Genomic DNA, 27,997 nt, shown 5'->3' on the forward strand with positions numbered 1-27,997 from the left:
AATGAGATATTCATCGTCTTCGGAATCCCACCAGCTGATAACACAACAGCTTCTCACTTAAAAAACCAAACAAGAAAGTTAACAATGATAGCTGGTTGCTGTGCAAGTAGTACAGAATGGTCCGATCCGACAACCTTCAAGAAAAGTATAGAAGAAAAAAACAATTCTATTTCATCCTCAAAATACTCGTTTTTTTTGTAAGTAATGTTGCAGAAAAAATATTAAATTGGGTTAAAAATATTATCTAACTGGGCATATTTGACAGAAGTTGATTTAGAAATTGATTTAGAAGCAAAAAAAAAACAATTAAACATCGAAATTTTTTTCTTATTGTTTTTGCACAGTGGTTTAATTTATATCAAAAATGATAGTGCTAAAAACGCAGCAAAGATACTGAGGTAGCTGGAGAACGACTCTTTCAAACCAGAAATGAATTAGAGATGATTTAGAAACTGTGGGTAAAGAAAAAAAAAGAACTAAGGTATTATAACCGTATCATTGAATAATCGTATAGATGAAAAAATGCTTGGTTCACTCCAACATTGCCTTCCCATTGATCTTTAACCAATTCTTTTTTATTTCCAGAAGGCGGGTGTTTGTGATGCTGAAGGGGTTGATGCGGGAAAGTAGCTAGTGTGGTAGAAACTGGTGAAGGAGCTGTGAGTGTCGTCGATAGATCTGCTTTTTACAAGTTTTTGTTATCTACAAGGTTCTAAATTCTTTATTTCATAGCGGTTAGATACTCGAAAGTACAATTTTTCCAGATCTCTGCAATCAATTTGTGCTGTTAGTTGAATTATTTTGGGGGTAACTTTTCATGTTCATTTGGCTGATTAGTGGGAGGATCAGCTACAATGGGCAATTGACTAGACTTGAAACACTGTAAAATCATCAATGGAGTGAGCTGCACAGCTTCTTCAGCATCAACCGAAATTTCTGTTATTGGCCTTGATTTGAGCCTAGTTTGTATGTGACAAATCAGTGTACACCCTATCCAATTAACTTGTCTTTCGTTTTCTGATATGAAGATTAATTGACTTAACAGCAGCTTCCCATATACCTCCGAAACATGTTGCCCTTGCCGGTAAAGGTGTCCTATTAGGCCTCGAACATGATCAGGGAGGCTTTCTATCGTAGAGTGCGGAGCCAAAACCATCTAAATGTTCTCGTTAAGGTAATCATTTGATGCGAGTGATCAGCCAATTTTTAGCAACCCATCTGAACGGATATAGCTGAAGAAGTCTTGATGCATGAATGGATATAGCTGAAGAAAATGATTTAGATCATTTTTCGTCGAAATGCTGCTCTTGAAAGTCTCGTACAAGAAGGTTTGGTCCTAGTTTTCGAAGCTGATTCCGATCACAATGAAACTTTCCCGTTGCGCAAAGTTGTACAAAAAGACCACCAAAGTTTCAGTCCTTGTTGTTTTTGCTGCTTGCATGTTTTTATCTCAACTAGCTGGCCGAATGACAAGGTGATTTCGTCGATTGACCGTTTGAACTCGTTCGTCTGTTAATTTGCTTCAATAATTGTAGATTATGATGGAAAACAAATTTGATTTGTCTGCAACTAATTGGGTCCTGATCATAGAATCTGCAAGCTTTGCATTTCAGCTGCAGTTTTTGGTCGAGTTAAATATCGGCTGTTTCGATGAGTAGGAACGTGTTGCCACTTGTGGGCTGGAATCATCTGTTGAAATTAAGCGATGCGGTTGGTCAAAACAATAAGAGTTGATCTGTTCCAAGCAAGTGCTATTGTTGCAGCAACTTCAAAACACATCTCAGGATTTAACAGCCCAGATCCAAGGAAACATCAAGTCAGGGAATGCAAAATATCTTCCTCGGTGCTAGTCCTGACTTAGAGGCTAACAAATAAACGTGGGTTTCAGCTTCTTAGGTTGTCTAGTCATTCATAGTGGCTTCAAACGCCATCTCCAATGCATCGCACAAATGATGAAAGTCGACAAGCCGAGAGGTATCCATGGCCAAGTACCGAGGCGTTTCTATGGAAAACAAAAGACTCGAGCGGTCTACCCAATGTTGGGAATTCTTTATTGTCATCTCATTACGAACCTCCATCCCATTTTTTGGAAGAATATTTGGCATTTTTGTTACAGGTTTTACTGGTAAAGGGATCGAAACTCGTTTAAGTTGCTCTCTATCAACCGAGAAGTGATCGTACGTGATCGATTATTTTCGGGCGCATTTACTGAGTTGGTTTCAATCAATTTAGAAGAACTTCTAAAATTGTTTCCGTTTTTTTGCGCTCTAGCGTGACAGAGGAATTGAACAAGTTTGAGAGAAAGTTAATCTTTTTCGTTCGTAAAACCGATCGGAAAAAATTGCAACACGTTTTGGTTCTTTTCATTGGTTGATTTTTGAAATTTTTACTGTCTTGTGTGGAATCAGCCTGATTGTTCTAAAAAAATAATCCTAAAAAAACTCCTAATAACCCTAAAGATAAATCCTAATTGGGACCTAGTTTTTGTCATGATTTTTCAGTTGGATTTGTAACAGTTGGAAATATTTGCTCAAAATTAGCCGCTTTTGAGCTAAAAGATTTCTCGAAACTGAAAAAAAAAGAGTTGACCAGAATTTCATTTGGAAGCTAGTGAGAACTTTTTCTCAACTTGTTTTGATTCTTGTCCAGGCGACTCATTGAATATCTGCATGGTCACAATACACCAAGCCCCGATTCCCCAAAGTTACTGTTTTCATGTCCTTTAATAGGCTGAATTGGTCACCTTTGGAAATTTTCGGCAGCGATCGATATCGCTTCGAAGTCAATGGTCAAGAATTTGGCTGGCTTGATAAAAAAAATGTTAAAATGATTCCACCATAAGTAGAAATAGCGTTTTTCCGATTCACTCCAGATATGCGCTCTGGAGTTTCTACTGGTTAGATACTGAGACGATGCATGGCTGTAGGGTTATCAAATTCAGCTGAGCGCAATTATCATTATGCACCCTCAAGTGATGAGCTCGACCGTTCGGAGATCGAAATTTGACCTTCGCTGTGATGACTGAAGTTCACGGAAAAACTCAACATAGACTACTGCGGAAGAATTGTGATAATTGAAGTTCAGCTGATTGAAGAACATTTGTTGTCGCAGTTAGATGAGGAGTTGATTACATAGAACAGCCATGAAGATTTGTTTGATGCTTCTTTTGATATGTCTTTCACAGGGATGCTGAAGGAAATTACTGGCTTCCGTTGCTAACAAAAAATTTGAAGCACTTCTTATTGTAAAAATCTTTCGTTCTGATGGTGCAAACAATCTCTCTTTTTTTCAATTTGCCAAATCAGATGTTTGTCAGAGCATATTAGAACTTTACATTGGGCAACGAAGGGCCTTTCTTCTGACATAAGTTCTTTTTTGTCAAGATTATGTGCAGCTCACGCTCAGTTCAGTGAGGTCTAGCATGAAATCATCGAACCTCCAAAGAACTGACTAGGTTGTCTAAGAATACCATCAGAGGAACATAGTCACGAGCTTGACACAATCCCAGGACCCAGAACCTCGAAGTAGAAAAGCCATAACTCGTTTTCAACTGGTCTTTCAACTGAGTGTCTTGATCGATTGCGAAGTCGAATTTATGATTGAGTATAGCTGACGAAACTGAGAAACGGTATCCATTTGAGCTGCAGTGAGAAAGTGACTCATTGACAAAGAGCTTCCGAATGATAAGTCGATCATTTTTGTGTACCTGCACACACATGTATGACGCTGACTAGCAGAAGCTTTCTGTCGTCTCCAAGATCACAGTGAGTTTAAAAGCATGGCTCGTCAATTAACTCTGAGACACATGACTTTCTGAACCGTAGACAGCTTCTCATTTTCATGGACAGTTGATCGAAACTGATCAATGAAGCTTGGCCAAGCAGTGGAATCGCCACTCACTTTTGAAAGATCTGTGAGAACCTTGGTGAGATGCTTGTAGGTTCGATCTGCTCACTTGCAAAAAGGTTGATAGGCTGACGCAATTCAACTAGCATTCTCTTTGCGGCATGTAGAGTTTGGCGACCAGCCTTTTGGGACTCTTGAAATTGACGTTGTTTGACTTTTTGTAGTAGGCTGACACAGTGAGCTTAGGGTCCTTAGTTTATGGAACGGACCAGACTGAAATCTTCGCGATAGCCAGAAAGCGATTGTGTCCAACCAAAAACTGAACAAAGATTATTGAGTTAAAACATATTGCAGGTAGGTGACATTGAAAAAATTCTGAGAAACTTAACAGGCGTTTTGATTTAGGCTTACATGTGATCAAATAATCGTATCATTTAACGCCAGCTTTGTTTGCTCCAACAAAATCACTTTACTCGCACGAAATGAGAAAGAATCAAAGTTTTCAGACAAAGTTTTTGCTTGTTATTTGATTTTCATATAGTCAGAAATAGTTTTTATTATATGTTTCTTGGTATCAAATGGAATCACAATCAAATGATAATCAAATGGATAATCAGATGATAATCAAATGGAATCACAACTAGCAAATTGTGCTGACTCACTACTTCTTCTAATTCCAAAATTTCTTCACGTACAACTTTAAACGCATTTTCGAAAGCTACGCAGTCATTGTAGAACCATTTATTGTCTATTGGATGGTATTTCCTAAGTTCTCGAGATGCTTATTTGGAAAGCAACTGTATATTAACGAAATTCAATCAAAGGTTATTTAATTTTTATATGCGGGTAAAAAAAAATGAATAAATTATAGGAAAATTGAAATGTTTTTGTTAATGATAAAGAAAGAGTTTTACTCGCTCAAAATAAGACCAAAACTCAAAAACGTTCAAGTTTGTTCCATCTCGACACTGGGACAATTTTTTAAGAACTTATATATATTGTCTCGACCCATTCCGATAAATGTTTGTGGCACCCAATTTTGCGGGGAAAACAGAAAAAAAATCTATAATATGCCATAACAAAAATTCTCTCCATTTTCAAAAGTCGGAACAATAACTGAACAAATATCGCTTTGCTCAAAAAGTATCAGAAAAAAATCTCAGAAAAAAATCCTCCACTGAGCTACATGAATAATGAAACTGACCTCACGTATCCGTCTTGTTTGTTTGTCAATCGATTTAAATATTCTGTCATTACTGTAGTTTTAATACTCTGTTTCTTCCAACAATAATAAAACGAAATGATGACTCACTGCTTCTTGCAATTTCAAAAATTTCTTTCCGTCCAACTTAATTGCATTTTCGAAAGCTACGCGGTCATTTTCGCACCATTTTTTTTCTACCGGACGATACTTCTTAAGGTCTTCAGTGGCTAATTTGATATCGAAATTGTGGAAAGTTAGCATGGCTAGAGCTTGTTCTCCGGTGAAATGGCCGAACTTGGAAATCCCTTGTAGATAGTCGTTTACTAAAATAAAACTGCAAACAAAGCAAGCAAAATACGGCAGACTCATTGAAATCATGAAAAACTAAATTGAAAACGCAATCACATAACCGCAATATTGGAACACTTTCTGCTGCGAGAGACTCACTTTCTGAACCGTAGACAGCTTCTCATTTTCATGGACAGTTGATCGAAACTGATCAATGAAGCTTGGCCAAGCAGTGGAATCGCCACTCACTTTTGAAAGATCTGTGAGAACCTTGGTGAGATGCTTGTAGGTTCGATCTGCTCACTTGCAAAAAGGTTGATAGGCTGACGCAATTCAACTAGCATTCTCTTTGCGGCATGTAGAGTTTGGCGACCAGCCTTTTGGGACTCTTGAAATTGACGTTGTTTGACTTTTTGTAGTAGGCTGACACAGTGAGCTTAGGGTCCTTAGTTTATGGAACGGACCAGACTGAAATCTTCGCGATAGCCAGAAAGCGATTGTGTCCAACCAAAAACTGAACAAAGATTATTGAGTTAAAACATATTGCAGGTAGGTGACATTGAAAAAATTCTGAGAAACTTAACAGGCGTTTTGATTTAGGCTTACATGTGATCAAATAATCGTATCATTTAACGCCAGCTTTGTTTGCTCCAACAAAATCACTTTACTCGCACGAAATGAGAAAGAATCAAAGTTTTCAGACAAAGTTTTTGCTTGTTATTTGATTTTCATATAGTCAGAAATAGTTTTTATTATATGTTTCTTGGTATCAAATGGAATCACAATCAAATGATAATCAAATGGATAATCAGATGATAATCAAATGGAATCACAACTAGCAAATTGTGCTGACTCACTACTTCTTCTAATTCCAAAATTTCTTCACGTACAACTTTAAACGCATTTTCGAAAGCTACGCAGTCATTGTAGAACCATTTATTGTCTATTGGATGGTATTTCCTAAGTTCTCGAGATGCTTATTTGGAAAGCAACTGTATATTAACGAAATTCAATCAAAGGTTATTTAATTTTTATATGCGGGTAAAAAAAATGAATAAATTATAGGAAAATTGAAATGTTTTTGTTAATGATAAAGAAAGAGTTTTACTCGCTCAAAATAAGACCAAATTTCAAAAACGTTCAAGTTTGTTCCATCTCGACACTGGGACAACTTTTTAAGAACTTATATATATTGTCTCGACCCATCCGATAAATGTTTGTGGCACCCAATTTTGCGGGGAAAACAGAAAAAAAATCTATAATATGCCATAACAAAAATTCTCTCCATTTTCAAAAGTCGGAACAATAACTGAACAAAAATCGCTTTGCTCAAAAAGTATCAGAAAAAAATCTCAGAAAAAAATCCTCCACTGAGCTACATGAATAATGAAACTGACCTCACGTATCCGTCTTGTTTGTTTGTCAATCGATTTAAATATTCTGTCATTACTGTAGTTTTAATACTCTGTTTCTTCCAACAATAATAAAACGAAATGATGACTCACTGCTTCTTGCAATTTCAAAAATTTCTTTCCGTCCAACTTAATTGCATTTTCGAAAGCTACGCGGTCATTTTCGCACCATTTTTTTTCTACCGGACGATACTTCTTAAGGTCTTCAGTGGCTAATTTGATATCGAAATTGTGGAAAGTTAGCATGGCTAGAGCTTGTTCTCCGGTGAAATGGCCGAACTTGGAAATCCCTTGTAGATAGTCGTTTACTAAAATAAAACTGCAAACAAAGCAAGCAAAATACGGCAGACTCATTGAAATCATGAAAAACTAAATTGAAAACGCAATCACATAACCGCAATATTGGAACACTTTCTGCTGCGAGAGACTCACTTTCTGGGTCTGACAAATGATGCGACGAGGGGGACCACAAGGGCTGGCCCAGGACTACGATTTCTGAAAAACTAAAAATTAGAAACATTGCGAGCATAACTTTATGAGAAATAATCATGTTTCAATCAAGTCACCTATGTATTCTGGAAGGGTCTCTGGTGAATGAAGATTTGGATCAATCGCTTGAAATTCGGCCTCGACTTGTGCGCTCCTATCTGATGCAGTGCCTAAAAAAATGAGTTGATTGAAAAAAAATTCTAAACTCTCAAAATTATGTTCAACTTCACCTGATCCCTCATTACCTACACTTAGAAGGCTTGCATTGAAAGACAGCGCTGCATGATACTCCATTGCAACCATCGTAAATTGCGTTCTTCAAAGCATTGCGCGTCTCAGCTCGCTTTAATACTGTTTAACATTATTCCTTGAATGTACAATTTAGAACTGAAATTACCACCAGTCTCTGCAACGATTAATTGCAATTGTCTCTTAAGTGGACATAAGCATAAGCAGTCAAATAAATCAGGTCAGCATATATCATGGTAACCGAAGCTACTGACAAACCTTAAGATGGCCAGCAATGACATCCTCTCCGCCTGAAGAACAACTGATACTCAATGAGCTATGCGTTTCAAATTGTCTACAACTTATTGAAACTACAAGTACAAAAGGAAAGAGCCTATACGTACTGTTATGCATCAGACCCCAATCAATTATCAACGTAGATATCGATAACCAAAAGAAGAACCTATTTTCATCAGAAGTCTAGTACAACGCGGGTATGACTAGGCGAGTGTCCGCGCTACGGCTTATCAGGATCTAAACAAATTTCAATCATTAAATTCTTTTTCAAATTCAAATATAATACGCGCTAAAGTAGTCTCAAGTATTTACGCTACAGTAGTCTCCAATTTTTTTTGCAGGTGTTAGGTTTTTCAATCTGGCTGGCTTGATTTCCAACCATCTGACTCTATTTACCTCTATTCAAGTTATAATTCACTATTTTATACCTTGAAAATTCCTAGGATTGACTGGAATATGCGATCGAAGGAATCCTGACTGTAAATTCGGTTAGTATGATACTTTTGACCTTCTGATTGTTTTATTTAAAAAAGTAACAAAAACCAAAATTTCGAGTTTGGGTCTGTACCTTGGTTTCTTATTTTCAATTTTAAATAAATTTCTAATGTTACAACATGACAGTTTTTTAAATGTTTTTTGATAAAGCCAATATTTTGGTAACAGGTTACGAAAATTAAGCAAAGCCAATATTTTGCTGACAGGTTACAAAAATTAACTAACGTTCAAGTGGTTCTCACCACAAGAAAACTAGAATCATGTTTATCATCACTGAAGTCAGCATTTACTAATGACCTCATGTCAAGAGTGGCTTTAAACTCATGTAGTGATGCACTTCCACCTATGTCGGACAAACTATTTGACATTTGACCACTAAAACTGAGGAACGTAAGAAAGCAGACTTACCGGAAGGCCTTCACCTTCAGCAATGCCAACTTGAGGGAAATAGCGCAGATCTTAGTTGGGAAATTATAGATAGGTCAAACAACCAAACAAAATTGTTAAAACTAGAGGCAATACAGACCAGGAAAGAGAAACCGGGCTTGAAAACGTGCGATGAGTTTAGGAGCAGGGAGTTAACACTGAAAATTTAGTCCCAAAATATCTTTGGTTTTTTTTTAAAGCGTCCATGTCTAAATCGAAATTATGACTAAAAAACTTCCAGACAAATTATTCAAAAATTGTTTAATTAATTTTAGAGGCTAAAAGTATTTTAATTTTAATAGTAATTTAGAGGTCAACTGTGATTGGCTATTTTTATAACATGAGGGTTTAAGAACCAAAAATGTTTGTGAATTTTTCTAAACAAAATTGTAAATTGATGTATTATCGTCAATTAGATTAGTTAATTGTAAAAATTCTGACGATGCACGTTGTTGCGAAAACGTTTAAAATTGATCTTCTAACTAAAATTTCTTTGTTTTTTGATAGTTTAACCAAAAATTTGATTTCAAAATTCTTGCTATGTTTCAATTGCTAGTCTGTGCTGAAAACTCATTTTCAAAGACATATTGTCGAAAAACGGGGTCTAAGTTTGAACGGAAAAATTGAACGCAGTAAACAACATAAAAGTTTTTCTGATTGCCCAGTTGTGCCTCGTTTTCCCAGAATCTGTGATACGACCGTATGTCTTCATGTGAACAAGAATTGAAAATGTTAACTCAAACGTTTTTGCACATTTTGCGCATCAACAGGATTAAAATTGTTCATTATATTTACAGAACGACCGAAGATCTGAAAAATGAGAACATGTCTATAAATGCTCTAACAATTTTTGACAAATCAATTTTAAAAAACGGTAATTATATAATAAATTACTTACTCATTAATAGCATTTTCTTGTAAGTTTCTGAGATTTTTAAATTTTTTGATCTTTCATGTCTGTTATAAAATTGAAATTGATTCTGAAATTTCAGTCTTTTTTTGCCATTTTATACAAAGAATATATGTAACATTCGCCCGGAAGTACATATCGACGGAAAATAAAGCTAGAATGTAAAACGACTGGCTAGCGTCTAAACACAGCTCTACATGCTTTTAACCATCTCGGCCAAAGCCAGTTCTTTGTGTGACCCCTTCAACATCAGGTCAACAAAAACTTTACTGTTTCTTAACAATTCTGAGTTTTAACATCTTCTCCTTTGTTGCTTTTTTGTTCATTTCTTCGTTTTGTCCTTTGATTTTGTCGTTTTCTTCTTTGTTTTCATCGTTTAGATTTTCTAAAACTTCTGATTTTTTCTAAGTTTTCTCATTTTGCATCTTTTTTTATTCGGCTATTTGTCAATGCTCCATCTCCTTCTCCTGAGACATTGACTCCGCACTTTCAGTTTCAGTGTCTTGCATCACGTCGGTGGCTATTTTGACGCTGTTGGAGGCAGTCCTCCAATATTTCTGTTCTTCTACACTTTGTTTGCAACAAGGTAGAAGATCTACGCTCGTCTCCCTCTTTCTACAGAAGCTGTTGCGGAGGCACAACGTCAAGTTTCTTCCTAGGTCTTCCTTCAACATTTCTTCCATTTCTCTCCCGTCACATTCATTTGTTCTAGACGTCTTTTTCACTGCAGTGGTCACCGCATTCCGATGAGTCACAAAAACTCGCTTGAAAGCTCCCGCTCTAATTTCCAGCTGATACGCACTGTACACCCTTCCGTGCTTCGACATATGCTTTTTGGCATACTCGCATAACCATGAAGTCATGTTGGTTTTAAACCAAGCCATCAGTCGTCTCCTGACCCATTTTTTCTACGCTTAAATTGGAATGTTCAAGGTTTTGCACATTGACTCAAAAAGATCTAAATCTTGTAGACAATCCAGTTCCTGTAAATTATCTCTCGTCGGCATCTCCTATTGATTGTTCTCCATCATATGAGCTTCCAGCCATCGAATAGCTATCATAACTCCCACTATCACGACCGTTATGGGCTGTGATGAATCTGGTAAACCCATGGAAAGCAGCTCTCCAGAGTCCCAGATCAACACCAGATTACAGCGCCAGGGACACCACCATGTTTGTAGCAAGCGATGGCAGAGGAAATCATCATGGGTCAAGATGATGCTCCTCCAATTTCGCTTCCACTAGTGTTTCTCGTCGTTTTCATCAACTGTGTTGTAATCTGTTGTTGCTATTGATCATTTCTGCCTTTGTCTTTCAAAATCACTGAAGTTCCCACGAGCGTTTCCCGTGAACTTCTTTCCCAGTAACGCCTATAACTCTTCCTCGGTTCTTTCTGGAACTGCTGCAAAAATATATGGACATTTTATGATATGTAACATTCTCCCGGAAGTACATAATGACGGAAAATAGAGCTAGCTATAAAACGACTGGCCAGCGTCTAAACAAAGCTCTACATGCTTTTCACCGTCTCTACCAAATACAGTTCTTTTGGTGGTCTTTCTAACGTCCGGTCGACAAAACGTTACTGCTTCCGGCTTCGACCAGAACGCTCAAAATAACTTACTTACATGCAAAATAGTGAGCTCATGGCTGGGCCTCAGTATCCCCAGACCACGAGGTCACTCCTAAAAACAGGGCTACTACTACTTATTATATTACTATTGTTTTTGTTCAGTAGATAAAATTCATCATCTCCATCGAAGATGCCTCAACCCTTTCCCTTAACTCCTAGCTTCTCATTATTAGAAAATGAATCCAGATGTTAATTAAATTCAATTGAGGACAAAACCAGGAAGCTAAAAGTTAGTTTAAAATGGTTCAAGTTCAAGTCCCACGACCCCTTCGGATTCCTGAATCCGGGGAAATAACACCCTTATTTCCTTTCAGGAAGGCTGGTTTCCACCCTTCACCGTTAGTGTGAATGGCCTTGCAACGAATGTAGCGACACAATCGTTGCAACTCGGAGCGGTCTCTGCTAATACTCTGTTGTATTCTTCTATCTCTTATCGTCGTTTTTCTCACAACTATCTTCGTTGTTCTTTTCACAACTTCTATCGTTGTTTTGTTTTATTTTGCAACAGACCCCAATCAATTATCAACGTAGTTATCGATAATCAAAAGAAGAACCTATTTTCATCAGAAGTCTACTACAACGCTGGTATGACTAGGCGACTGTCCGCGCTACGGCCAATCAGGAATTAAACAAATTTCAACTTTTAAATTGTTTTTCAAATTCAAATATAATACGCGCTAAAGTCGTCTCAAGTATTTACGCTACAGTAGTCTTCAATTTTTTTGCACGTGTTAGTTTTTTCAATCTGGCTGGCTTGATTTCCAACCATCTGACTCTATTTACCTCTATTCAAGTTATAATTCACTATTCCATACCTTGAAAATTCCTAGGATTGACTGGAATATGCGATCGAAGGAATCCTGACTGTAAATTCGGTTACTATGATACTTTTGACCTTCTGATTGTTTTATTTAAAAAATTAACAAAAACAAAAATTTCGAGTTTTGGTCTGTACCTTGGTTTCTTATTTTCATTTTTAAATAAAATTCTAATGTTACAACATGACAGTTTTTTAAATGTTTTTTGATAAAGCCAATATTTTGCTAACAGGTTACGAAAATTAAGCAAAGCCAATATTTTGCTAACAGGTTACAAAAATTAACTAACGTTCAAGTGGTTCTCACCACAAGAAAACTAGAATCATGTTTATCATCACTGAAGTCAGCATTTACAAATGACCTCAAGTCAAGAGTGGTTTTTAAACTCATGTAGTGATGCACTTCCGCCTATGTCGGACAAACTATTCGACATTTGACCACTAAAACTGAGGATCGTAAGAAAGCAGACTTACCGGAAGGCCTCCACCTTCAGCAATGCCAACTTTAGGGAAATAGCGCAGATCTTAGGTGGGAAATTATAGATAGGTCCAACAACCAAACAAAATTGTTAACACTAGAGTTAATACAGATCAGGAAAGAGAAACCGGGCTTGAACACGCGCGATGAGTTTAGGAGCAGGGAGTTAACACTGAAAGTTTAGTCCCAAAATATTTTTGGTTTTTGGTTTAAAGCGTCCATGTCTAAATCGAAATTTTGACTGGGAAACTTCCAGACAAATTAATTAAAACTGTTCAAATAATTTTAGAGGTTAAAAGTATTTTAATCTTAGTAGTAATTTAGAGGTCGACTGTGATTGGCTATTTTTTTAACAGGATGGTTTTAGAACCAAAATTTATGTGAATTTTTGTAAATAAAATTTGTAAATTGATGTATTATTGTCAATTAGATTAGTTAATTGTAAAAATGCTGACGATGCACGTTGTTGCGAAAACGTATGAAATTGATTTTTTGGCAAAAATTTTTGTTTTTTTGACAGTTTAACCAAAAATTTGATTTCTAAACTCTTGCTATGTTGCTATGGTAGTCTGTGCTGAAAACTCTTTTTCAAAGACATATTGTCGAAAAACAGGGTCGAAGTTTAACAGGAAAAAATGAACGCAGTAAAGAACATAAAAATTTTTCTGATTGCCTAGGCGTGATGTCAGTTTTTTTAGCCATGTTATGCAAAAAAAAATATGTAACATTCGCCCGGAAGTACATATCGACGAAAAATAAAGCTACAATGTAAAACGACTGGCGAGCGTCTGAACACAGCTCTACATGCTTTTAACCGTCTCTGCTAAAGTCAGTTCTTTGTGTGACCCCTTCAACATCAGGTCGACAAAAACGTTACTGTTTCCGGCCTCGGTCAGAACGCTCAGATTAACTCAACTACATGCAAAAATAGTGAGCTCATGGCTGGGTCTCGGTATCCCCACACCACGAGAACTCCTAAAAACAGGGCTACTACTTATTTATTATATTATGGTTACTTTTGTTCAGTAGAGAAAAATCATCATTCATATCGGAGATGGATCAACTCTTTCCCTCAATTCTTAGCTTCTCATACTCTAAAAATGAATTTGGTAATAAATAAATTCAACTCAAAACATTCCGGGAAGCTAAAAATTGTTAAATTATTGAGTTACAGGTCTCTCCCGAGACCCTTCCGGATTCTTGAATCCGGACGGAGAGCTGTCTTGTCTCTTTCCGGTAGGCTGGTCACGACGTCCCAACGCCCTTCCTGGTTCTCGGGTATCGCTTTGAAACGGTTGAAGCAGCGCAATCGTTACAACTCCGAATGGTCTTCTGTCAAAACTTCCGATCACAATCTCAATTTGTTGTTATACTCTCGTTCGACTTATCTGTCTTCACGACTGTCTTGTTGTGTTTTCTCGCAGTTTTCAATTGTCGCGAAAAATAAAAGTGTTACGAGTATTTCACGCCCAAGTCGAATATTTAAAAATCAGCAATTCAGGCCAAAAAATATATTCCCGATTCGTTCAAACGTGCAATTAGCACCACTAATTCGTTAAAACCGTTCTTTAAAAATTCTAATTCAAAATGCTTTTTGAAGGCTTTCTGGTCAAATTCCACATACTCCCCGGACAGCCCGGTCATTTTCCCCGTTGAGTTTCGCAAAATTCATCAAAATGGTACAGTGCCATCGAACAGAATTTATTAAGTGCATGAAATCACTTTTATCAACTTCACATCAACTCACTGCAGAAAATAAATGGCATCATACTACTCTGTTATAGCCTTCCAAATGGTTTCACTAATCTGCACTTTTAAGGATAAGACTTAATATAAAACATCTTTTCTGACTTTTAGTGCCAATATCTCTATTTAAAACTTTTTCTCCTAGGTTTAAAAAGTGTTGGGACGCAGGATGGTCCTGCCAACCAACAAACTACAATTATCCTACTAAGTTTCTTCCTTTCAGAAATCTAGTTGTTATTGGTCCTGAGTAATAAAATTAGGGAACTCGGTGGTTGGAAGAAACATCGAAACAATCTCCCTATTCAAGAGATTACCCAAGCACTTCATGTCACCACAAAATGATCAGTCGTCTTAAATGATTAAAAACAATCATACAGGCTAGAATATTTATTATACTCCTATCTCAAGTCTTTCTAGATAAGAGTCAGTGTCTCTAAAGCCACTAAAAAAATTACAATGCGAATTTATAAATCCAACAAAAATCAAAAATCCTTCTAAAAATCAACTAAAACTTTTTTTCATTCAGTTTCAATTGCAAGCTTAGTTGCTTAGTTTTTCATTTGAGTTTTTCTCATATAAACAATTCTGAGTTTTAACATCTTCTCTTTTGTTGCTTCTTTGTTCATTTCTTCGTTTTCTCCTGTGTTTTTGTCGTTTTCTTCTTTGTTTTCATCGTTTAGATTTTCTAAAACTTCGAACTTTTTCTAAGTTTTCTCTTTTTGCATCTTTTTTTTTCGGCTATTTGTCAATGCTCCATCTCCTTCTCCTGAGACATTGACTCCGCACTTTCAGTTTCAGTGTCTTGCAACACGTCGGTGGCGTTTTTGACGCTGTTGGAGGCAGTCCTCCAATACTTCTGTTCTTCTACCCTTTGTTTGCAACAAGGTAGAGGATCTACGCTCGTCTCCCTGTTTCTACAGAAGCTGTTGTGGAGGCACAACGTCACGTTTTTTTCTAGGTCTTTCTTCAACATTTCTTCCCTTTCTCTCCCGTCACATACAATTGTTCTAGACGACTTTTCCACTGCGGTGGTCACCGCATTCCGATGAGTCACAAAAGCTCGCTTGAAAGCTCCCGCTCTAATGTCCAGCAGATACGCTCTGTACACACTGCTGTGCTTCGACATATGCTTTTTGGCATACTCGCACAACCATGAAGTCATGTTGGCTTTAAACCATGCCATCAGTCGTCCCTTGACCCATTTTTTCTACACTTCCATTGGAATGTTTCAGATTTTGCACATTGACTCAAAAAGACAATCCAGTTCCTGTAAATTATCTCTCCTCGGCATCTCCTATTGATTGTTCTCCATCACATGAGCTTCCAGCCATCAAATAGCTATCATAACTCCCACAATCACTACCGTTATGGGCTGTGATGAATCTGGTAAACCCATGGAGAGCAGCTCTCTAGAGTCCCAGATCCAGACCAGATTACTGCGCCAGGGACACCACCATGTTTGAAGCAAGCAATGGCAGAGGAACTCATCATGTGTCAACATGATGCTCCTCCAATTACGCTTCCCCGACGCTTCCAGTAGTGGTTCGACTTCCATCATTACTCGAAGATGGATCAACCCTTTCCCTTAACTCCTAGCTTCTCATTATTAAAAAATGAATCCAGATGTTAATTAAATTCAATTTAGGACATAACCAAGAAGCTAAAAATTAGTTTAAAATGCTTCAAGTTCAAGTCCCAAGACCCCTCCGGATTCCTGAATCCGGGGAAATAACACCCTTAATTCCTCTCCGGAAGGCTGGTTTCCACCCTTCACCGTTAGTGTGAATCGCCTTGCACTGATTGTAGCGACACAATCGTTGCAACTCTGAGCGGTCTCTGCTAATACTCTGTTGTATTCTTCTATCTGATATCGTCATTTTTCTCACAACTATCGTCGTTATTCTTTTCGCAACTTCTATCATTGTTCTGTTTTATTTTGGATTTCTTCCAAAATGGCCGTTTTTGACGTTTCTCCGAAAATCTGACGTCATCATTCGAAATTTTAAAAATTTAAAATACCAGAATTTTCTGACCTTCAAAGTTTGTCTAATCGTTCCAATAACGTCGCTAATCTGTTAAAACTGCCAATTCTCAAGGTCAGCGGCTAATATTTCGAGCTGGATTTTTTTGTCAATTCTGGTCGAATGTCACAATAACCACTTTCTTAGCTGGAAATAAACTTCCATTTTTGATGAGCAAGATGCTTTAAATTGAGCAAAAGCACTCTTAATTACTTTAAATTTGATAAAAACTAGTTTTAACGTGTTTCTCAAAATCTCGCCTTTTATGAAAAAATGGTTATCAAACAATTTTCATATATGGAAATTGTCTGATAAACATTTTTTTTTCCAAAAAAACAAACCTATTTATTTTTCATTACCAGACTGTTTGATTTGATTCAAATAGCCGGAGAAACTGGATTGAATCTTTTTTCAATGGTTTTTTGTAAATTGTATGAAAATTGTATGACTAGCATCTTTCCATACATTTGATGCAGGTAATTGTATGATAAGCTTTTTCGGTGTGGGGAAATGAAAGATGAGCATTTTCGTTTTATGGAGGTCAACCCGGGAGGTCATCAATGTGTTTACTCTTTTAAGGGACAACTCGTAAAACCAATTTTTTTTTTGGTTTAACGTAAGCAATATACGACAACATGCGCGGAACAAACATTTATTTAAACTGTTGACAAAATTCATAGCTAAGTTTCTGATACCTTTTCGTCCTAAGAGCACTGGAAAAAAAGAATTTCTATCAAAAAAGGTAGAAGTTTGAAAAATTTGATGACATTGAAAATCAAATCCCTCGAAGAGTGATGTTTAGGTCGCTGAACCAGCCATAGGTTACTCCAAACCCGCTGATGGTAAGTGAGGTCGCAGTAGCGTCTTCCAAGATCAAAGAGTCGAGGACACCAGGTCTTTCTAAAGACAAGTTGGAAAGACTCCCATTCACTAAATTGTTTCAAAGGCAATGACTTTATACAACAGAAGCGTTTGAAGAAAATTTTCCAAAAATTTTGTAGGCAAAAAACTTATAATTTTCTAATGAATCCTAAAATAGTTTCAATTGGGGTCAATATGACTAATCTTTTTTTCAAATTCTTCAGATTAGAGAGTTCATATATATACTCATTAAACTCACCAGCAGTTTTGAAAACAGTTTCCACGCTTCTGGTTGAGTTTTCTTCATAGCCTACATAATAGTTGCCACATTTCGCATAGTAGGACACATGGTAGTCACATAATGGTTTCAGGTAATCAAATGTCACGGTAAGAGGATCTGAGTCATAGTAGTAATAGTCGTGGTATTTGAAGTGGGTTGAACTGTCGGCCGCACATGCTCCTGGTGAGGGAAGGAGAGGTTTAGTTGGCAATGTCATCTCACATTCGCATCGTGAAAAAAGATATTTAAAAAATGATTAACATTTAAAAAACAAGATTGATTAAAACAATATTTTTTCCAAAAAAACTTTTCGATTTTTCTCTCCGCCAGTACAAGTATTATACACAAAACTGTGTACCTTAGTTGTCTCTGGTTTGTCTCGTTTCAATAGTTTTGATGATATTCACAGAAACACAATTGCACAGACCTACTTGGAATGAATACGCAATGTTTCCTAAGTGCCAACAAAAAGTAACATGATAAAGATCGGATGAGATCGGAAAAAAAACTGTTACTGATATAGTTTAACGGCATTACGAGGCCAAAATTTGCACTGGATAGGCGCACAATTTTGTATGTTCCTGGATTCCACAAGCTACTCTTTGAAAATGCTCCAAAATGTAAGTGAATTCTATTTTCAAAACTTCCGCGAATATAGCTAGTTGTTCTGGATTCCGCAACTGTTAGTGGATTCCGCAAAATGTAAGTGGAATTCGCTAATGTAACTGGAAATTGAAACTGTAAGTTGATTCCGAATTTTGTTAATTACTAAACTTGCATATGAACAATTAAAAGCTAGAGCTGGAATTCTTGTCTTTAGCAATGAGGAGTGTAAAAGCAAGGACTCAACCATTGTTAGTGGAATTCACGAGCAATCCTAAAACATTGGTTAGCTAAATCGATGGACGTCATCTTTTAGTATTTGGGATATATATCCCAGCAAACAATCTTTGTGATCACAGTTTTGGAAAAACAACACCAAATAAGTTCACTATTTGGAATCATTGGGTTGAGAATGATTAGAAACACAACGCACAGAATATCGCCGATTTATGTCAGTATTTGCGATTACATCGATCCCAAATATTGGTCAGTAGGGGGGTTTGATGGAATCCCAATTACTGAAATATTATGGAATAAATCTGGAATAATTTAATTATTTGGAGTCCTTGGGTTGAGAGTGTTTGGAAATCCACCGCAGAACAAATCGCCGATTTTTTGTCAGTTTTTGCGAATTCATCGATCACAAAATCTGGTCATTATTTGGGATTGATATGACCCCGAAAACTGGAAAAATATGGAATAAACATGAAATAAATTCCTTTTTAGAGTCATTGGGTTGGGAGTGTTTAGAAACATATTGCACAGCATATCGCCAAATTAGGTCCGTATTTGGGATTTTATTGATCCAAAATACTGCTCAGTATTTGTGATTCCATCAATCCCAAATACTGAAGCTGGGTGTTTGACAGAAATCGAATATTAGGCATTTCAACAGGTAGCTGATGAACATATTAATGTAGTAATTGAGATTGAACTTGGTAGTGATCACCTAGTTATTAAAAAAGATAATTTTAAACGCTACTACATATATACATACATGTAAACGAAATCCGCAAACAAAATGCGGATTCCACTAACAATTTGCGGATTCCAGTTACAGTTTGCGGATTCCTCTTAAAGAAGTTGATTTTGCAACAGCTCACTTTATCTACACACATGTCTTATTGTTTAATTGTGAATTGCACAAATTGATCTGGATTCCGCAAATACGGTTATGTATTCCGCAAATTCGCCTATTTTGCAGCGATTTTGAGCGATATAGTCTTTTAGGCATTTGTTTGTAGAATCCACAACAGCAAAAAAGATCAAAGAAAAATGGCAATGTCGCTGATTCGGCGACAAATCTGATTTTGGCTTGTTGCGGAATCCGCTTACCACGCACAGAATGAACATTTTGGCCTCGTAATGGGTTTATTTTCACTTTAGATTATTAAATTAGTCATGAAACCAGATCAGTAAATTGAACAAATAACATCAACTGTGAATATAAACTGTTACGTAATAATAACATCAACTGTGGATATAAAGATATGTATAATAAATTTTTCCAGAGCTAAAACAACATTAATAAATTTATAAGGCTCATGCAATAGTGACGTTTTTTTTCCTTTTATGGTTCAATTCATGTTTTGATGAAAAAAAACTGTCGTTTTGTACAAACCTTTTTTCTCAAATAATGCGATTATGTAATTTTTCAATGCTTGTTTTTTCGGTTTACTGATCTGTTCCGGACGTTTTCGGTTTACTGATTAATTGATTTACTGACCTACAACCTCTTGGGCCGAAAATGTTCCATATTCAAAAACTTAACTATCAAACTTGCCAAAAATTGATAAAAGTTTCATTTCTCCTTCGATGCTGTCGATTGCTTACTTTGAATCAAAAAAAAACTAGTTAGTAATGCGCAATGGCCCCTAAAAGAGTTATACCTTGATCAGCTGGAAGAAAAACGTGATACGTGATTTCCAGTGTTAGTCCAGTGAATTGATGTCTCAGTAAATCGAACTCGGATGGGCCAGATCATGGAACTGAAATTGCATTATTGAGAATGGAGGTTATCTCTTTGAAAGATCTTGCAAAATAAACTTTTTCTGAGATAATTTTTTCTCCCAGCAAGATCTTCAAAGAAATTATTTTTGGGGAAAAATCTTTACACGCGAAAACATCTATAGCGTTTGCGTAAGAAGGAAGCAATCCAAGTAACAATTGGTGACAAACAATGTACTTAAAAAAATCAACAAAAGAAAAAAGAAAGCTTTAGTCGCTTAGAATAGGTGGAATATATTTGTTTATATTACCTTTGTTAACTGAAAATACAAAAGATTTCTAGCAAACTGACTCTTTTGACATGACCAACAAAAGGCTATATTTTAATTACAAGATTTGCACAATTAGGTGGATTATTCCAAGAAAAAAAACGAAAAAAAAACATGTTATCGAAAGGTTTAACTCAAAATGAATAAAGTATAAGCATAAACTCTAACTATTCACCTTACGAATGCTGAAAAATAACCTCACATATAAAAATTTTTAAATTTTGTTCAATCCAACTTTTTTTTCCTATTCAAAACTTAGATTATATTGTTACCAAGGTCAAAATGGATCTCAATGGGTTTTTTGGGGTCAAAACAAGTTTTGTGAAATTTGTTCAGATGGGTTATCTTGCAAGAATTGCCAGATTCTTGCAAGATTCTTGCAAAAAACCATCAATATTTTAGGATTCTAGCAAATTAACTTCGCTCGTGCAAGACCTTGCAATATCACCTTTAGCTTGAAAGATATTGCAATATAATCATTCTTGATCGACTATGGCGTAGTCACAATATTTGAGAAATTAGATTTGTACAATGTGACAATTTTCTTCCTAACATAAATTGAACATATTGAACAAATTTTTGAACAAATTGAACAACAAATTGAACAATTATTGAACAAATTGAACAAATTTTAACATAAATTGAAACAAAAAATGAAACAAAAATGTTATTCTTAAAAAAAACTGGTATTACTTTAGAAATTTCGATGGCATTGATAACCAAATCCCTCGAAGAGTGATGTTTAGCGAGGTGAAGCGGCCAGAGTTCACTCCAAATCCACTGATGGTAAGTGAGGTCGCAGTAGTGTCATTCAAGGTCAAAGAGTCAAGGACACCAGCTACTTCTAAAGACAATTCAAAAACCCATAAATTGATCATTCGTTTCAATTGGCTTTTAATATAACAATTAATCAAAATCAAAACATTTCTAAAAATAGCCAACAAAACAAACCAGTTAGTTGCTAAGGAGTATGTTACTATTGTAGAATCAAATCTAGACTTTTTGTTCCGACTTTCGATACGAAAGTAACGGAATATTTGTGCTCGGGGTGGGTTTTTTTTTCTTCAGACAAATTTCGACTTTTTAACTAGCCATTTTTGACAGAATTTTTTATACCATTCGAAAGGTATTGTTGCCTTGAGCTCAAATTTGAAAAGATATTTCACCTGTGATCATTTTTCGAAAAGTTACGGGGGTTTAAAGATTGCCATTTTGGCCAATTTGGGACAATTGGAACCTGATCTAGACTACATTTTATGATTGGATAATTTAGATATTTTACCAATGTAAAGTATTTAATATTAACCAATCATGATCCATCTAACTAACAACCCACTTTTTTGTAAGTGCTGAAGTTACTTGTAATTTCAGCACCAGAGAGATTTGAATTTAACTTAGAAATTAGTTGGACTCTCCCGAGCACTTCAGCAGCCGCAATAAACCAGTATACCCTAGATCTATTGAGCCTAGCAGAGACTAGTTAAACAACCTGAGACTAGATAGTATAAGAGTAAGATTAGGATCGGTATTAGACTAAGAAGTTGCACGAATCTATCCGGCCGAAAATAAGATAGCGTGACGAGCAGACGGTGTACCCTATCCGAAATTACTCTATGAGTTAACCAACTCGGTCCTAACTCATCTGGTGCGACCATAAGTCTCGAACAAGACCTTAATAGCTTAGAATTAACCAAAATAGATTAGAAATTAGAAAAAACATTTAAAAAATGTTATACGACAATAATTTAATCGAAATGTCTCTACGACTCAATAGATCAGAGCCAATATTCCGAACCATAACAGAACTACCCGGAATTGGAAGAAGACTTCGAACCAGAGACGACATACGACAAAGTAGAAACTTGCCATATAGCTATATGATAGTTAGGCAAAAACCAGAACAAACTTTTATATTTAGAATACTACTAGCAATGAATTTAGATTTTCATTTGCAAACATAAAACCTTGAAGTTAATCTTCAAAATCATTTCAGGCGCTAAACAAAATTATTAATATACAATAACGATTGATAAAAAGATCTAAGATCGTTTTCCTAAAACTCTGCAGTAATATACAAAACATGTTTGAAAAATATTTATTGAAAAATAAAAATAAAAATTAGTAGCATGACAATAAATGGTTAGTAATCATAAATCATCCTGTTGTTCCAGCTCCATCATCTAAAACATAACAGCAATCATAAACCCACTAATATCATCAAAACACTAAATCTTTCCTTTACACACATTTAAAATTTTATTAAAACTTAAATTCACTTAATTTTAAAACCAGATCATCAAGGCTTATCCTTGGATCTTAAATCATTTCCTACTTAATTAAATTTCAAATTTGATCATCAAGGCTTATCCTTGGATCAAACAGAACAACTTTGTTCTCCCCACCCACTTAATTAGTGTCTAACGACCTCAAACGTCGATTCACTACCCAACCCTTTCTAAAGACCTAAGACTAATAGAAATTTTTAAACAAAAACTAATCATTCAAATTAGGATAAACAGTGAAGAACTTCGGTTATTCATCCTTCACTTGACCCCCCCTCTTACCAGACCCAGGATAAATCTTAGACTTAGTAAGTTTAAAATAGTATCTAACGAACTACTCGCGTTCTAATTATACCTGAACCTTGTGGATCGATTTACTATTCTCCAACCCTTGAACACAATCACTACCCCTAAGTAAGATTAAGTCAGTTAACACCTTAACTTATACTAGCCACGAGAAAGTAAAAAATCATTCTTCGGAATCGATATACTTTTCTCTCCAACCCTGAACAAACAGACCCAGGTTAAGCTAACCAAAAAATCGTAAGAACTAACAGTTTAGGAAAATAGAAACCATTTAACAACCTTTTGCATCCGTCATCCTAAACCTTATGTCATTTAAAAACCTAGGAAATAAACAAACAATCGTTTTACACAATTGTGAAATAGATAACAAAAAATACGACCTTGTAATCACACCTCATACACAAACAGTTGGATACATTCGAACAAAACGACAAACACTAAAAAGAAAAATAATAACGAAACAAAGACAAATAACACGAAAAAGATTTTCAAAAAATCGAAACGCATTTTCAGAATCAGAAACCAACAGTTTAGACGAACTTTACAAACTAAAAGAATCAATAGATAAAAATTGCCCACTTCACGATCAATTATATTTTTCTGACTCAGAAACAACTTCAAATTCATCAAAAAGAGGAAAAAGAAGAATAAAAAAGCAGTATAAACACAAACCAGTACATTTATACAATTGGAATCAACCAATTCGACACATTAATAATTACATATTAACAGTCATCGAACGAAAAAATGAGCTCAACGCACACCCCAGGTGAAGAAAGTCCAGATGATGATGAAATCTTTCCTTTTATAGTAGATGCAACCACTGATAGAGGACAGCATATATTTTGCAAAAATTTACTATTAAATTTATTTGAACCCGGAATCAGTCCATGTAAAACAGAGTTCCCAGATGTAAAAATCAAAAGACAAATCATAGACCACTACTTAAAAGATATATGCAACATAACACAACAGTATGGAATCTACTCCATAGAATTCACCTCACCAAACCATAATAATAGAAAATATACAATTCAAACAGACGATCTTGATTTAGAATTTTCAAAAGTTTTTTTCAGAATATATAAAAAGCATCCAATATCATAACTCACAAAGAGCAAACTCCATATTCACCAATAAAGTTTTCGCAATAATATATAGTTATATTTCGATATTAGAAAACGAAATCCCAATAACAAATGTCTCACCGACAGAAACATCTAAACATTTAAGAGTACGACATGAAATCACACTACTCTCTAGTTATTTAAACATCATTAAAGAAAATTTCACGAAAGACGACGTTTCACAACATACAAAACACGATCTACAAAAAATTTTGGCATGGTTCATAATAGATTATTTCACACACAATATTGATTTAATTGCACAAGCAAGAAAAAATTTTAGACCCCAAAACTCGAACGATGATACCGCTATCACAGAACAATCAGATTATGTTTGGGACCCCGAATGGTCTCATCCCGCATTTATAAGCTTCCCACAATCAATCTCAAGTCAAGCAATAAGTACCATATCTTACATAAGAGATTATGTAAAAGTAATACCATTAACCATTGATGCAACACCATTAAACTATAATACATTTTTGCCCGATACACAAAATAATAGTTTAAACTCTACAGTCATACACAATGAAAACCTCAATGGAACTAGGAATCTTACTCAACAAGATATCCAGACACCATCACACTTCATAAATGAAGAAATTGTACACACAACAACTACACAACAAAGTATTTCACCAATACGCCCAAATTTAACAACACCAAGAAATACAAATCCTTCACAAACACAGGTAACCTTACAATCAACCGTTAAACCTTCGGTTGCTCCTAAATATTCACATATGGATTACCAAACATACAGACCCATGACAATACCATCAAAAACACACAAAACATTCACTAGAAACAACTTTGCAGACCATAATTATAATTATACACATCCATCAAAAACATATAACCAACCACAAAGAAATTTTAACCAATATACAAGATCTCGAAATTGGGATAACCCAATGACCCAACCTAATTCAATAAATTTCCAAACAAATCCTCCACAGGATCACAGTGAAAATTACCCATTTTTTCAACAAAATAAAAATAAAAAACAGACATCTTATCAAATGGATTATTTATCCTCAGATGATGATTTCTTACAACCAGATATATTTGCACCAAATACTCAAGAATATCGTAGACAAGAAAAACAGAGAACACGTACAAATCATAGAAATTTTTCTCCACAACCAATAGATGCACAATATCAACAACCAATTCAACAACAAAATCTAATTAATACACAATCTTTTCAACCAATTCAACAACAAAATCCAATGACTGCACACTCGTATCAAGCATCACAAATGCAAAATGAAATACCACTCCCATATTATCTCCAACAACATGAAATAACAAGAAACCAACTTTCAAATTTTTCTCAAATGCCAAATGAAGCAGAATCATTACAAATGACAATGAATCCATACCTTATGGGTGGATCATCAATAACATCAAACAAACCTTTAATGGTTTTCACAGGAACAGACCCTGAATACTCTGTAGAAGATTATTTAAATGCAGTAACAGCAAACCTGATTTTAAATATTGGACCTGAACCAATTAATACGCCACTACATCAAAATTGGATACATCGACGCACAGCGTTAATACAAACAACCTTAGATGGCGCAGCCCAAAAATGGTTTTCAGTACTACCTCAAGAAATAAAATCAAACTGGAAAAGGTTTACACAGGAATTTTCAAAAATGTTTGACTCCGAAAGAAACAAACAACAACAAAGAGTTTTATGTAATGAAATTCGCAGATTACCAAACGAAACCATCAAGCAAATAGCAGTACGAATCCAAACACTAGTTCGAAAAGCATATTCATTAAATACACACGACTATAAAAACACAAAGATGACAGAAATCTTAATGATGACCATAACACCACAATTAAGGAAAATAACAATAAAAAAGAGAGCATCCCATCCTTCTTCAATTCGAGAACCCGATTTAGATTTTCGAAAACTAGTAGACAAATTAGAACAAGCAGAAATCACGATGAAACTAGAAGAAACGGAAAATCTGAAATTACAATACGTTAACAGAATTGAAACGACTCCCACTAATATTAATAATATACAGGAATCAGAGACAGACCTCGTTGAAAAAATCACTGAAATACTCAATATTTACGAAAAGAACCCAAACTTTAAAGGCAAACCATCTTTCAAAAAATGGTGTAATTATTGCCGACGATACGGACATAGTATTTCCGAATGTAGACAAAAACAGCAAGACAATCAAAATAAACCTCAAAAATATAAAGAACCAAATAAATCATTCTATCAATACATGAAAAAAGATCAAAATCTACCGAACAAAACAGTCTACAGCAACAACAGTTCAGGAAAACCACTCCCGAACAATACAAATTATACAAGAAATCAATCACCATATAACTCAAGTTATAGAGGAAGATCACCAGAACGAAGAAACACGAATAATTCATCACAAAATCACTACAATAGACCAAATAGTCGAAATAACTACTCCAGATCAAATTCAAATACACAACGATTTGTTTCTAGATCTAATTCCCAATCAAGAAATAACTACTATCCAAACAACCAATCACGAAATTCATCATACAATAGGAATAGAAACTACTCCTATAATCGAAATAGAAGTTATTCAAACAACCGAAACCAGAATTACCCGAACAATCAATCAAGGAATAACTCATATAATAGATCGAACTATAACAGACCAAACAATAATTACCAAAACAGATCGCGAAATAATTCACAAAATCGACACTCAAGTTATAATAATCGTTATAGAAATTATTCCCAATCACCACACCGGAATAATAATAGCTATAATAATTCTAATAATCGCCACAGAAGTAGTACACCTAAACATCAAAGACAAATCAATCAAGTACAATCTAATCCAGAAACAACATCAGACCCTCCAGGTATTGATGACACAGTAACTGATACGTTACAACTCAATCAAATAAACTGTACATCATCAGATTCAGAAAGTGATACTGAAAACACTCTTTCTATCAATATGATAAAAGTCGAAAATGACTATGAATCTGTCATATATGAACAACCCTTTTCATCACACATATATGAAAATCAATCAGAATTTCTTCAAAATTATTACACTACACCCATAAATTCCACACCAACGACGCAAGAAACAAATGAGATTAACACTACAAATCAAACCAATAAAAATACCAAAACAAAATGCTTGAATACAAACCACATTTATCAAAATATACAAAAAGAACAACCCAAAGAAAAAATTTGGACAATACCATTTCTCTTAGAAAGCCCAAGAAATAAAGAATTTCAACCACCAGACCTTGAAATAGATTTTTTAATTGATTCAGGAGCAGAATCAAACATAATAAACATCCCCACATGGAATGAAATAAAAACTTTACACCCAAAGCTAACACCTCTTGAAACCTCCAGTAAGTTAGCAACAGCACAAGGATCAACATTGATAAACTACGGAAAAATCCAATTATTTCTCCTCCCCACCAGAACAATGGAGCAAAGCAAAATTTTAAATAAGCCATTTAAACAAATATTCCATATCACTGATATTAAATATAATATCATTGGAATACCATTTATTTCGAAGTATATACCAACAATTAACATACTAAATAGTAAAATATTAATCAAAGATAAATATACAAAAACAAAAGAGACATCCTTAACATTTTTTCAAAGATTAAATAAACAACCACCATTCTTTTCAAAATTCTACCCGATATTTAACCAACAAAGAAAACACCTAAAACCACTATCAGGAAATATCTATAATTTTTCAATCAAACAAGTTCACCAATATGATAAAGAACAAAACAAACAAAAATTTTATATGTCAGAATTTGAATTCAAACCTATTCACAAATTTTTAAAAATCACAATCTCATCCATAAAATATTTGAAAAATTCGAATTCCGATATCATTTCCTTACATGTCTATAACAACACACCTTACCAAGTAACATTACCTTTAGGACTTTTAGGATATTGTG

General features: G+C 35.2%; 1 protein-coding gene and 1 long non-coding RNA gene across 2 annotated transcripts in view; both read right to left on the reverse strand.

The window, feature by feature from the left end:
* Positions 1-17,078: 17,078 nt before the first annotated feature.
* On the reverse strand, positions 17,079-20,161 carry LOC134855513 (uncharacterized). Its single transcript, XR_010164499.1, has 3 exons — positions 19,924-20,161; positions 17,411-17,611; positions 17,079-17,190 (listed from the first exon to the last, which is right to left on the reverse strand). It is a non-coding gene; the product is annotated as an uncharacterized LOC134855513 (long non-coding RNA).
* An 838-nt stretch (positions 20,162-20,999) lies between these two features.
* LOC134855065 (uncharacterized) overlaps positions 21,000-27,997 on the reverse strand; it is a gene marked incomplete at its 5' end in the record, with an annotated part of 40,108 nt that continues 33,110 nt past the window's right edge. The window contains 1 exon segment of the mRNA XM_063871445.1: positions 21,000-21,154. Coding sequence (XP_063727515.1) covers positions 21,000-21,154 — 155 coding nt within the window.

The sequence above is a fragment of the Symsagittifera roscoffensis genome, chromosome 10, assembly GCF_963678635.1.
Source record: "Symsagittifera roscoffensis chromosome 10, txSymRosc1.1, whole genome shotgun sequence".
Taxonomy (NCBI): domain Eukaryota; kingdom Metazoa; phylum Xenacoelomorpha; order Acoela; family Convolutidae; genus Symsagittifera; species Symsagittifera roscoffensis.